Here is a 14,714-nt window from a genome sequence, read left to right on the forward strand (position 1 = left end):
TGTATGCACGTTGGCTTCCTAATAAATAAATAAATAATCATCACGTTAGCCGAAAGACATCCACCTCTGGACAAAGGCGTCCCCCAATTATCTCAATGACGATTAGTCCTGCGCCACCCTCATCGAACCCATTCTGGTTATCTTGACCAGATCTTCGGTTCATATTGTGGGAGGCTTACCAACACTGTGACTTTAAGTACGTGGTCGCCATTCGAGGACTTTACTGCCCCAACGGCCATCTGTCGGTTTACCACCAATTTACCTACCAATATTTTCTTACCATCGACAAAATTGATTTATGACACACTTTGCTGAGAATTCTTTTAAAACCATAAAAACAGGTTTATATTTTCATTATAATTAATTTAGTTTATTTTTGGCCTTTGATTATAGTATATTTCTTCGATTGCACGCGATTGTTTATATTCACTTATGTTTAGTGACACAACATCTTAACCTACAAGTTTCAATTTTAATTTAATGTTCTTTTTACTTTATTATAACTTCATTTCATTTTATTTACAATAAAACGTGTTACTACGACACGACAAATTTAAAAAGGTTGGAGTTGTTTTTAGGTTTGTTTTGTTTTTCGTGTAAGCGTATACGAGTTTTTGTATACTCACAGTTCCCTAATCATTTAAGCCGTATTTCGCTTTTACCGTCACCATTGTTTTAGTAAAACCGTCTTATTCATAATGACTTAGCGGAGATTTAAAACATCGCTAACATACGCTTGTTAAAAAATGGTATTCATAATCGCATATTAGAGCTAAAACGCTCATTATCTCTTCGATAAAGCTGACGTGACTTATAGTAACTAGGACCCTTCTATAAACCTATTGTAAGCACGAAAAAAAACATGGCTGACATCGATCAGCTGTTCGATAAATAATGTGTTAAATAGCTCAAAGTTGCTGGAGATCCGTCATAGATTGACAACCGACAGACTTCAAAACTTTGATTTTTGAAGTTTGAAATTATTTTGACATCGACTTTTGACAACTGACAAACCATTGACATTGAAAAGATGTCTGTTTCCATTGACAGTTCCTCATTAAATTAGTTAAAATCATGTTTTTATGTACTAAATGGCAACATTGTGTACTATAGAGAGGTATTAGTTATGGGAGATTTATCTAACGAATATGAATAAGGAATTTTATCGAATGTTCGATAGGCTTATAACACGTTTTAACTTATATAGCTTAATACCTTCGAAAAGCGTTTCATTATAAATAGGGCAGTTTGCCGTTTCCCCAGATGAGTGGACGTATCTGAGGACTGACGCGACATGAAATGACGTTATGAGAAGCAATTCGCCTCAGTCTTCTAAGGACATACACGAATCTAAGAAATTCTAGATCATACCTTTTCAATTTAACCAGAGTAATTAAGGCACAATACAGTGATCGAACAGTATTTTAACTTCATACTAGACATAAGCAAAATGTCAATTTTTAAACAATTTGCATATTTTTTGTTTTATTCTCAGGTATAACTTTATACCAAGTTTATTTGTATGGTCGTTAATGTTAACATGTTTATGACTCACCCGCTGTTGGCATCGGGCCGCTGTACTAAAAATGCACTTAAATGAATTAGATCGGCGGCATATAAATGTATGAAATAATCCTAAAGAATCATTAAGAGAAAAATTGAAAGATATAAACATTTTAACTGCTGCCTCTCAATATATTCTTGATAATGTACTTAAGATAGCCACATAAGGGAATTTTCTAGAAACTGTGATCATAACTTTGACATTATGACTTTCTTAATGATACCACAGATTGGAAACAGAGCAATTTTCCTCAGGCTATTTAATAATAATTTATTTTAAAGAATTATGATATAATGACAATATTTCTTAAAAAAAAGAAGCCTGCTGAGTTTTTTGCGTACGTTCGTCTCATATCTATTATAAAATTTCGATTGGGTGGTAGTTTTTGACGTTCAATAAGTAATTTTAAATCCGAATGAAAATATTTGAATTTGGAATGGGGGAGTGGTCGGCTTTCGAGTCTAGAACCGACATACCAACGAGCGTTATATAGTTATGCGTGACGCGTCAATCTTAATTTACACAAATAAATGTACTCAACGCATCTCAAGATGTTTTAACAAATTTGAATAACTTACCAAGACTCTTAATGCTGTGAGAAGACTCATCCAGACCAGCAAAGGAGTATATAAGGTGTGTACACAATGAGGGATCGAGGTCACTGAGCTCGAACTTGCCGTCGCCTGATCTGTACACAGCCCATGTTGCTACATAGCATACCACCACTTTGTTATGGGCGGGTCCAGGACCTGTGGATTAATGAAGCACAAATTGAATATAAATTTATTCAACACAAATCAATGCTTATAAATCATTGACGTACAATAAACAACTAGACTCACAATCACGCTCAAAAAATTGTCTGAAGCAAAACTCTGCACACGCGTCTATTAGGCAGAGGTTTCGATCAGTTGTGTTTTGACCGCGCTTTGAATACAACGCCACGCAATAACAAAGTCTTCAGTGAAAAATTTTCGCCGTGGGTTGTTGTTAATTGAAAATAATTTTGACCTAGGGTTTAATTAAGATAAAAATCAACATTATCTGTGTCTCTCTGTTATGTTATTGAAGTGAAAACTTTTTTAGCCGCGTTGGGCATAACACTCATGACTGGCGTATAAATAAATTATTTAGTCGACACTTTTTGGATGCATAAAATCTCGTGAGTTATAGCAGTATATCTGTAGCTATATAGCCTAGTGACGACCTGTATAGCCGAGTGGTTAGCGATCCTACCTACAAAGCTAGAGGTCCCGGGTTCGAATCCCGGTAGGTGCAAGCATTTATATGATGAATGTTTGTTTCCGAGTCATGGATATTTAAATGTATTTATGTATGTTTATAGGAATTTATGTATGTTTAAGTAAGTACATTGTATTAAATATATCGTTGTCTTGTAACCCATAACACAGGCTATATATGCTTAACTTGGGGCAAGATAATTTGTGTGATAAGTGTGTCAATATTATTAATATTATTATTATAGCTTGCGTACTGTTCAACATTAGTGCTGTGTATATCTTGTAAGTGAAATTGAATGGATATCGTGAAAAGTTCAATGTATATATACTTTAAATTGTTGAAGTAGTGTTTTTATATGATTAACTAGCTGACCCGACTGACGTTGTTCTGTATATAATAATTAAAAAAAAGTTTTTATATGAATTTGTCAATAATATATCATAACATCAAAAATTACTTCGTAAAATATGCACCCTGCTGTCGTAATGAAATTGTTTCACAGCAGAATTGTCAAACCGTGCGTCAGTAAATTCTCTCATAGAAATTATGTATGGACACATCAAAGGAAAAACAAATTTGTTGTTTTTATTTAATTTTGCAGCATTTTCCTATTTATTCACCTTTTAAACCTTCTCTGGACTTCCACAAATAATTCAAGACAAAAATTAACCAAATCGATCCAGCCGTTCTCGAGTTTTAGCGAGACTAACGAACAGCAATTCATTTTTATATATTTGATTAATATAATATTAAAATTAAATTTTAAAAATAAATTGAAATTAATAATTGAATTGTCTTAAGCATTATGAAATTTCCAATTTTAATACTTAAAACCTAGAATTTTTATCTAAGTTTTCACTTCTATTTTCAGTCTCTACAACTGCCATTTCTTTTTGATATTATTATTGTAGTTGCTTCCCTTTCTCTCACGCAAACGGCGGCGGTAGGTAGGCTCCTCCTCTCTCACTCTTACCAATTTTATCTTTTCCTTACATTATCATCTATATATATATGAGAGATTTCCACGTATATAGTCGCTCATCACGATATCTCTGGAACCATAACAGAGCTAAAGACTTGAAATTTGGTAGGAATATTCTTTTCACGGAGGTCAGCTAAGAACGGATTTTCCAAATCTCCATCCGCAAGAGATTTTTTTTATTATGAACAGAACAACGTCTGTCGGGTCAGCTAGCATTAATATAAACAAAATTCAAAAAATAATAACCTAAGCATTTCTCAAGTTAAACAATTTCAATATAATATAATGTCACTTAGATTAGTTAAAGTAATCGTTCTTATTATTGATTATTTATTGTATACCGTTGCTTATCGAAGTAAGTTTTATTTTTTATCGGGTAACGACGAAATACCGCATTTAATTTGAAACTGATAAGATACAGAAATGTTACGTAAATTAATCATACTACAAAAAAATAATCATCTATACAAAAAATAAAAACGTATGAAAGTAAAATAATACATTGAATATTCTTTTAAAAGATATTTTATATCTTTAAACAAGCAATTCGGGGATTTCGGGGCCGATAAATCTATCTAGCTAGGTTTCAATTAAAAAAAAATATAGTTTTATCCGTGTTTTAATTAGAAACAGCTACATTAACATAAGAATACAAAGGTAAATTTCGCCACTGTATACAAGACTATACTAGCTCAGATGGGACATTGGGTTATCCTGAAAGCAGAAGACCCTGGTTCGAATCCAGATGTCCTATTAGTTTATTTTTTGTTCAAGGTTTGTATATTCTTAAAAATCCGGCTCGGTCGACCGGATATTATTCTTTTAAAAGATAACTTGCTGTGTGTTCTACAAACAAGACTGAAGTCAAATAATAATTTATACAGATTGTCCCAGAATAGGTGGCCAATGGGAATGACTTTGGTCTGTGAGCTTCCAAATAAGCTAAAAAAAACTTAGGTAAAAGTTCGACTGTTTTTCAATTATTGAGCTTATTTGAAATATGGGAAAATTATACCCGTTGGGTGTATAGTTGCTATCACCTTTAAATCATTCAGAGATCGCGTTTTTTTTGTCTGGGTTTGTTTGTGTGAGTCTACAGTTTTACCAGTGGGAGGCTTCTTTGCACAGGAAGCCGGCAAAATTATGGGTACCACGACAGCGCCTTTTTCTGCCGTGAAGCAGTAATGTGTAAACATTACTGTGTTTCGGTCTGAAGGGCGCCATAGCTAGTGAAATTACTGGGCAAATGAGACTTAACATCTTGTCTGAAGGTGACGAGCGCAATTGTAGTGCCGCTCAAAATTTTTGGGTTTTTCAAGAAACTTGAGCGGCACTGCATTGTACTGGATAGGGCGTATCAATTACCATCAGATGAACGTACTGCTCGTCTCGTCCCTTATTTAAAAGAACACTATATGTCTGATACCTTATTCTTTTGTAAAATCATGATATATAGCTATAAAAGTGTGCGTCTCGGGACGCCCGACAGAATTGATAACTTAAATATATCTAAGTTGAACTATTTTATACTGACATTGAACATTAGAAAAGCTTAGGAAGTTTTTTTCTTAATTTTTTTAAATACTAATATGATAATGTAAGGAAAGGTTATTTATTAATAAAATGTTTTATTGATTATAAAATATATTTGATTCTTAGTTACAGTAGATTGTTGAAAACATTAGAGGTTTGTTTATGTACTATATTAGCATCATTATCAAATACTACAGAGTGAGAGAGGAGCAGCCTGCCTACCCCCGCCGTATGCGTTAGAGAAAGGGAAGCCAGAGAGCCTAGTGCCGTAACGTGTAACGTTACGAAGCCGTTTACGCTCCCATAAGAAGTTATCACTTCCAAAAATGAGGACGTTGGACGTTCAGCGGATTACCATCAGTTGACCGTCCTACTCGTCATTATTATTGTCATAAAAAAGCTGAAACAAAGTGACATACGCATCGCGAGTTTAAGACGTAGCTCGTCACGCACACTTTACTAATAAACCTGGCCTATTGTTAGGCGTTGCGTAACATGCTCTATCTAGACGTATAGTTTATCTAAGGTACATCACACTATAATGCAACAAAATTATATCTTGCAGTGAATTTATTCATTCAACAAAAATAAGTGATATCATGTAATTGACATTTAAAACTCGCATTTTTCCAGTAACTTGTCAATTAGGGCACTGTTTGTCATTCCATCGACACAACTGTGATTGTTCTAATCTGAATACTTTATAACAGTACTTAACTAAACTGTAGGCCATGAAATGTTACTACGGTTCAAATCTTGCGATGATACATTTGAAATCGTCACGATAATTTTTGTGTCGATGCCCCTGGTCTTACCCTCGCCCGCTATGTACCAATGAGTTTTCGGGTTGGCAACGCTTTTGTAATTCCTCTGGTGTTACAAGTAAGTATGGGCTGCTGTGATCACTTACCATCAGGCGACCCGTATTGTAGTGCTCGTTTGTCCACCTCTTTCATAAAAAAATATTGGTTACCACGATTCTATAATTTATGAGTTTTATCTCAATGTGCAGCTTTTGGGGAGCTCCATAAAATCTTCTCGTACCACAGTGCCTGAAGACGAAGATTTTCAACCAGTGTGTGTTGCCAGTGATGACTTACGGTACTCAGACGTAGTCACTATCGGCCTGATTAGAAAGCTCATGGTCGGTCAGAGGGCAAAGGATAGGGCTATGCTCGGAGTTTCCCTGCGAGATCGAATCAGAAACTAGGAGATCCGTAGGAGAACCAAAGTCACCGATATAGCCCAGCGATTGCGAAATTGAAGTGGCAGTGGGCAACAACACAGCTCAACGGACAGATAGCCGTTGGGGCAGTAAAGTCCTGGAATGGCGAATATCTACTGGAAAACGTAGTGTTTTTAAGACTCGCACAAGATGGACCGACGATCTTATCAAGATCGCGGAAATAGGTTTGATGAGAGCAGCGCAGGACCGATCGTAGTCAAAATATTTGGGGGAGGTCTATGTTCAGCTTACTTGTCTACTGGCTAATGATAATGATGATGCGTGAAAACCTCAAGGTAGTTAAGCAGTGGGTTGTCAATTGCTCTTCGCGACGCGTTTAATGCCGTAATAACCGTAATTCATTTGTTTTTTCCTCTTCCACCGTGGCACCAGTGCTGCAGAAACGACTCCAAGGGTTAATGATGTGTATGCGGTGTCGCAAAAGAAAACACAGTGCGTGTTTGGTTCCACAGTTTTCGTTCTGGAAATTTCGAACTGCAGAACAAGCCCCGTGGACAGCCGGAGACCAAAGTTGATAATGAAGAATTGAAGGCTATTGTGGAAGTGGATCCATGGATTATTTTATTCCACTTGAAGCAAATTGGGAAGGTAAAAAATATTGAAAGATGGGTACCTCATGAATTAAGTGAAGCAAACCGACAAACGCGCTTAGACTGCTGAGTTAGATTACTCAACCGGCACAATAATGAAATAATTTTAAATCGAATCATTACATGAGGAGAAAAGTGAATCATGTACGATAATCTGAAGCGCTCATCGCATTGGCTGAACCCTGGCGAGGCAGCCAGATCCTGCCCCAAGCGAAAATTGACTCAAAAAAAGTTACTTGTGAGCGTTCGGTGGACTAGTGCCGGTGTCATTGATTGCAGCTTTCTTAAATCTGCCAGGACGATTACGGCAGATGCCTATTGTCATGGAATAGCTAGCTGCTGAACAACCGAGGCTAGTCAATCGCTCTAGGGCACTGCTGCTTCAGGATAACGTTAGACCACACACTGCACAATAGACGGCTACCAAATTAGAGGAGCTTCAATTGGAATGTCTAAGACATCCACCGTACTCTCCGGACCTTGCTCCAAAAGGTTATCATTTTTTTTCGAAATTTGGATAACTTCTTGCAAGGGAAAAATTCACCTCCGATGGGGCAGTCCAAACCACCTTTAAACATTTTATTGACTCCCGTCCGAATGGTATTTTTAGTAAAGTTTTTAGTTTTTTTTTTTTTTTTTTTATGAACCTATAAAATGGCATACATAGCAATGATACATACATTGATTAATCAAATATATTATAAACAAAAAAATTGACTTAATGTTCCGACCATACAAAACGCTAATTTCATATGTAAGGATCAGTAATTAATATTATGAATCCACTGCGAATTGAGTACAACTTTAAACGAACCTTATAAGCTAGCAGTAAAAGTAGATATTTCTTTAAAAGGTGTTTAGTGTAACGAAACTTCTGGTGACTGCTATTTATTCTGTGATGTTAACTTATTTATGTCGCAGGTAATGTCAAAGTCGTGGTTTTGGTAAGGTGAGTTATTAAAATTATTATATTTTTTAGTATCGCTAAATGCTATTTATTTACTGTGTGTGTGGGTAATGCAATTACTATAGTGTAGTGTAGTATTAATTTACATTTACTTTTTTGACTTGAACTGATTTGTAAAACGATGAAGGTGTAAAAGTTGATTTAAAAGAGTGGCAATTAGTTTCTTGCCACTACTTCTCATTATTACTCAACTTTTTACGAAGCGGTGGTAAGTTTAATAAGAAATTTTTTGACATTCATAAGTGTCATTTTTGTGACCAACATCAATAATGTGATTTTAATTTGATTTGTTCACAAGAACGTGCCAATTTTTTCTAAATTTTAACTACCAGGCTTGCATAAACGGGCAAGAGACACGCGAGAAACGAGCCAAGGTAGTCACTAGTTACAGGATAAATTGATTGAATATTTCGAGCATTCAATTAGACTAGACAATGGCGAGTTCAACTAATTCTGTATTCAAGTCATATTCCGACTATAATATTTATTGGAGTCATTATGTTGCGACATTCGCTGGCAGACCTCTAGTTTGACATTACAATTAACGTAAGTATATACAATAATTAACCTAACTATATGTTGTCTGTTTGTCTGTCTTCTATTTCTGGTTAATCTTTCAAAATTTACATTATTATGACAGGATTGTAGGGTAAATACAAAATACAACACGCATCACGTTGACGCCTGGCATTCCTCAACCGCATGTTTTGCAAGAAATTTCTTGCCTCGCACAGCCACTTTGTGGAATCAATTACCGGCTGCTGTTTTCCCGAACCGATACGGCTTAGGGACTTCAAGAAAAGAGTATACTCTCATCTCAAAGTCCGGCAACGCATATCTGGTGTTGCGGATGTCCATGGCCGGGGGTGCCTCACCACTGCCCATCCGGGACTCTCTCCTTTTGTCTGTTTGCCCCCTCTTATATATAAAAAGTACTTTGGCAATTTTTTTTTCTCCTTACTTGTGATGTCATCAAGACTATATCAAGGTGAGTTATAAGTGTTTGGGGCAAAAGCAGTGGCTGTTCCCCTTAGTAAGATAGCACACAAATAATATCTTTGTCTCATTTCATATGCAGTCCCCCAGATCTGGAAAGGTCTTGAAACGTCGGGTTAACTTAAATAAAAATGTAACTTTTATGCAAAATTCTAATGTAAAAACGCAGTTACAATTACACGCGCTTTAATCTTTTAAAAGTGCTTTGTTAAAAGGGTTATGGATGAGTTGTCAACGGTATTTGATGATTGAGTATCGTTTTATTCAGATATAAACAATTATTTATTTTTAAATTTTATCTCTCACGTCTGGGATTAATTATCAAATTAAATTTGTAACTAAAATTCTCGGTTCCGTCCAAGCGCTCTTACCAACTGATCCAACCGTTGTAAGTTGTTTAGATTTGAAAGAGCGACATATCAAGTCAATTTACTAATATGCAATTATTGGGGTTGAGCAGGTTATCAACTGTAAAGTAGCCACAACCTGAGAGTTGAACAAGACATACCAAGATATCCTCTGGAGGAAAAAACTCGTTCATAAATTTTGGTTATAAATTTAATTCGGCAAATACGGTTGGGATTTCCAGGAACTTATGGATCGAGTTTCCAGCATACAACGGCGCCGATGAAAGTACGAAAGTGATGTTGGATTTGCTGGCTGTCGACCACAGTTGGATTCCATATGTCCAAATCAGTTTTATAATGGAACTATATACCCTTGGTTTGTAAGGTAAGGATAAGGTAGACTGAATTGCTTGTAAGGTAAGGATAAGGTAGACTGAATTGTTTGTAAGGTAAGGAGAAGGTAGACTGAATTGTTTGTAAGGTAAGGAGAAGGTAGACTGAATTGTTTGTAAGGTAAGGATAAGGTAGACTGAATTGTTTGTAAGGTAAGGATAAGGTAGACTGAATTGTTTGTAAGGTAAGGATAAGGTAGACTGAATTGTTTGTAAGGTAAGGAGAAGGTAGACTGAATCGTTTGGAGGGTAAGGAGAAGGTAGACTGAATTGTTTGTAAGGTAAGGATAAGGTAGACTGAATTGTTTGTAAGGTAAGGATAAGGTAGACTGAATTGTTTGTAAGGTAAGGATAAGGTAGACTGAATTGTTTGTAAGGTAAGGAGAAGGTAGACTGAATCGTTTGGAAGGTAAGGAGAAGGTAGACTGAATCGTTTGGAAGGTAAGGAGAAGGTAGACTGAATTGTTTGTAAGGTAAGGATAAGGTAGACTGAATTGTTTGTAAGGTAAGGAGAAGGTAGACTGAATTGTTTGTAAGGTAAGGATAAGGTAGACTGAATTGTTTGTAAGGTAAGGATAAGGTAGACTGAATTGTTTGTAAGGTAAGGAGAAGGTAGACTGAATTGTTTGTAAGGTAAGGATAAGGTAGACTGAATTGTTTGTAAGGTAAGGATAAGGTAGACTGAATTGTTTGTAAGGTAAGGATAAGGTAGACTGAATTGTTTGTAAGGTAAGGAGAAGGTAGACTGAATTGTTTATAAGGTAAGGAGAAGGTAGACTGAATCGTTTGTAAGGTAAGGATAAGGTAGACTGAACTGTTTTTGAATCTAAGATTAATTTCGTTGCGCTTCGCATAACATCCAAGGTACTTAGCGCAGGTAGATTGCGGAAATGTGTTAGAGCCTAGATTGACCAGAGGAGAAGTTTTCCTTCTTAGGGTAAATGTGATATGGTGAGACTTAGTAGGGAGGGAACTTTGGTAAATGTTTGATATTATAAGTAGTATCTAAGATGACAGTCAAAGAGGTATTTTTTATGACAATGAAGGATGAGATAAGCAGGAAGTTCAGCTGATGGTAATTGATACGCCCTGCGAATTAAGTACATCATACTGAAAAGAAAACTTTATTCAAACACACATAAACTAAGCGCCTATGAATGGTCACTATTAAATATACTTCATTTTAATTACTGAATCTACTGTATAACATTCGGATCGGAAGAAGCTTGTGAGAAAAACATACAATAAATTCAACTCTTTCTGATGGTCTTCTCTTTCGCACACTTTGTTTATACGCTAGTATACTGTAAGGTTTTGGTCTGCATTGTAAAAAAATATAATAATAATAATTTGTTCCAATATTTAGCTTCCTGCGAATTTTCGTAAGCCTATCTCTAGTTTTCGAACTAACTCGACCGGACTATAAATCTTTTGTAGGTGTTTTATGAATAATATTCCGATGATAACAGACTAATATATCCATTTTAACATGGATACCTCACGCAAGTTGTAACGTGGACAAGCACGTTATGTGAATACCAAGCCACCTGGTTCACCTTGACAGCCAACTTTTCCACGAAATTAATAAAACAACTTGGAATATGCTCGATTCAACATGATTCAGTTCCTTTAAGTGGATCGATATTAAGTTTTTATAACTGCTGTTATTTGTGTAAAAGAGATAGCATGATGTAGCAGTATTACCGTGTCGACCAATGACATTCAATTCATATAAACAAACTACGTCGTAGGTATAAAAGCAAAGCCAAAGTGAAACATGCTACAAACAGTTCGATTCAGGCAGGCAACGCGAGCACACGTGCCGCGTTATCTGTCCTCCTTCGAATATTTTATTACCTGCGTTATCGCACTATCTGCTCAGGCCACCTGGGCTAGCTATTGTTGTCGCGCGCCATTGTTCGGGACTCTTTGAGTCTCGCACCTGTTACGTTCCTTCGCGGAACGTAGCTTAGTTATAATAAGTGTTAATTACCCGGTTTTACGATCGTGTTAGTTAGCACCTGTGCTGTGTTTCGCGATTCTGCACGCTAATCGTGTGTGTTGTGAGTGTTGCAGATCGTGCCGTGTGTGTCTTCTCCGTGGGGGCCTGCACAGCGTACATCGGGGTTCCGGCCCAGCCAGTCTACATCCAGCAAAGCTAAGTCTTAGGCTTTGTACGGTCAACAGCATGTCGACTGTACATCACGTTTCGCGTGTCAGCGTTTACGTCGCCTCGCGTTATTTCCTAAGTAATATTGTAACCAGTTCGCGACAAGCCGCCGATCGATTCGCGTGCTCATTACCATACCAACATTTTACCATTTTACCATATAGCATAAGTTAAGGTTTCAATATACCATTTGAGCCTAACTTGTGTTTTACTCTGTACGGAACCAAACCACCGTACATTGTGGTCCTTCGGCCTTTTGTTAACCAGTGACAAATTTTTTTTTTTTTTTAACCATTCCTAGGACATTGTGGTCCTTCGGCCTTTTGTTAACCAGTGACAAATTTTTTTTTTTAACCATTCCTAGGACATTGTGGTCCTTCGGCCTTTTGTTAACCAGTGACAAATTTTTTTTTTTAACCATTCCAAGGACATTGTGGTCCTTCGGCCTTTTGTTAACCAGTGACCAGAATTTTTTTTAACCATTCCAAGGACATTGTGGTCCTTCGGCCTTTTGTTAACCAGTGACCAGAATTTTTTTTAACCATTTCGAGGACACAAAAACATTGTGATCCATCGTTCTATTAACCAGTACCATTAGTTAACCATTTTAACCAAAATTCGTCGCGTGTGTAGTGAACCAAATTAGTGTTGACCAAAGTGCTTGTGTGTGGAGTGTAACCAGTTCACCAGATCGGCGATACTACCAGCGACTACCAACGGGGAGACTGCTGAGGACACACCAGGTCACCACGTACCAGTCTTCAAGTAAGATCTTTCCTTTTTATCACTCACCACTCTTTACCACTCTCTTTTGACCCGTAACCATGGAGGCTCTATTAACCACCCAAAACCAGATTATGTCCGCGATTAACACGCAGTGTGTTAATTTCAAGAAGGACGGGCCAGAACGAAAGACACCCGCCTATATTGAAAAACGTCTCAACGCTTTAGACTCGTACTGGAGTGAATTCCAGACCAACCATACTAGGCTTTGTGCTGAGTTTGAAGACCCTAACCATCGCTACTTCGCGGAAAACCATTACCAGCGGACGAAAGATTTTTACCAGGAAGTTAGGAATATGATTTCTAATTACGTAACCAGCGATCCCAGCAAACCATTACTGAGACCTGCTACACCATTATCGCAGGGCTCAGATAGGCGCGATATTTTCTCTCCCGCTCAGGAGGGTCCCTCTTTTAGCTTCCCTGCACCAAAGCTATCGAACCAGGGCAACTCCAGTAGGGTCGAAGAAATGCTGCGAAAGCAGAAGAGCAACTTCAAGGCGCTATCCCGTACCATAGAGGCTGTCGACCTTGAAAGCTGCTCCGACCGCTGGGAGTTCGAAGATATTTTACGAACTATCCAATCAAGATGGTCGGTCATCGATTCTCTTCACTGGGACATCGACAGCGAAGGGCTGCTCGACAACGAAGAGTATGAGACAGCATTCGCTGAGATGGAGAAGAAATACAACACCATGAAGAAGGCAGTGAACAGACAGATGTGGTCGTCATCTTACAGGGAACGTTCAACCCCACAAATGGACATTCCCACCTTCAGCGGAAACTACCAAGATTGGATATGTTTTAAAGATTTATTCTCCGAAACAATTCACCATAATAAATCTTTACCAAATGCGCAGAAAATGCAATTCTTGAAAAGTAAGCTCCGTGGCGAGGCTGAAAAATTAGTTCACCATTTACGCATCAATTCTGAAAACTACGAAGTATGCTGGGACATATTAAACCAACGTTACCATAATACTAGGTTAATATTTAATTCTCACATACAATTGTTACTAACCATGCCTACGATTCAACATCAATCTGCAGCGGTCATCAAAAAGTTACATGACACCACCAACGAGTGTCTTAACTCTATAAAAGCAATGGGCATCGACATTTCCAACTGGGACCCATTGATCGTCTATATTTTGTGCCAAAAGTTAGATACTGAAACCCATAATGATTACATTGTGTCGCTTAAGAATCCAAAAGAATTGCCTACTTTGTTAGATTTTTTGAAATTTTTAGAAATTAAATTTACTTCGTTAGAAAGCTCTCGTCGTAAGCAGGACTTCAACAAATCAAATTCATCCCAGGTACACCAAAACCAATACCAAAAACCATGGGCTGAAAAGCATACCAATAACCATTTACATAATTTTATGAACAGAAATTTTAAACCAAGACCAGCTGTAATAAACCACGTCAATACGAAACCAGTACATATTGCGCCACAACGGAAATGCATACTCTGTAAAACGTGTTGCCATGAATTGTTTAAATGCAAACAATTTCTAGAATCCGCACCGCTGAATCGACTTAAGGTCATTGAATCCAACAAATTATGTAAAAACTGTTTAATTAACCATTATGACAAGGAATGTTCTTCGGAAAAAACTTGCCGTTTTTGTAACCAGCAGCATAATACTCTTCTGCATAATGCTCTTGTCACTTTTGCACCATCTACTTCTAGAAATACCGAGATCGAAAATTCTCCTAGAAGATCCAATATATGCGTTACCAATGCCCCACAAGAAACCATGCCCAAATTATTAGCAACAGCTAAAGTTAATATTATGTCTATGGATGGCTGCCACCATACCATGCGAGCCCTCATAGACCCGTGCGCGGAGTCATCTCTCATTACAGAGAATGCCGCTCAACTTTTAGGCCTACCCA

The 14,714-nt window shown here is 37.2% G+C and overlaps 1 protein-coding gene across 1 annotated transcript in view; it reads right to left on the bottom strand.

Moving 5' to 3' along the window:
- LOC126971390 (probable chitinase 2) overlaps positions 1–14,714 on the bottom strand; it is a 51,303-nt gene that overhangs the window by 16,513 nt on the left and 20,076 nt on the right. Inside the window, exon 2 of the mRNA XM_050817700.1 lies at positions 2,143–2,313. Within this exon, the coding sequence (XP_050673657.1) occupies positions 2,143–2,313 (171 nt within the window). The remainder of the gene's footprint in view (positions 1–2,142; positions 2,314–14,714) is intronic.

The sequence above is a fragment of the Leptidea sinapis genome, chromosome 23, assembly GCF_905404315.1.
Source record: "Leptidea sinapis chromosome 23, ilLepSina1.1, whole genome shotgun sequence".
Classification (NCBI taxonomy): Eukaryota; Metazoa; Arthropoda; class Insecta; order Lepidoptera; family Pieridae; genus Leptidea; species Leptidea sinapis.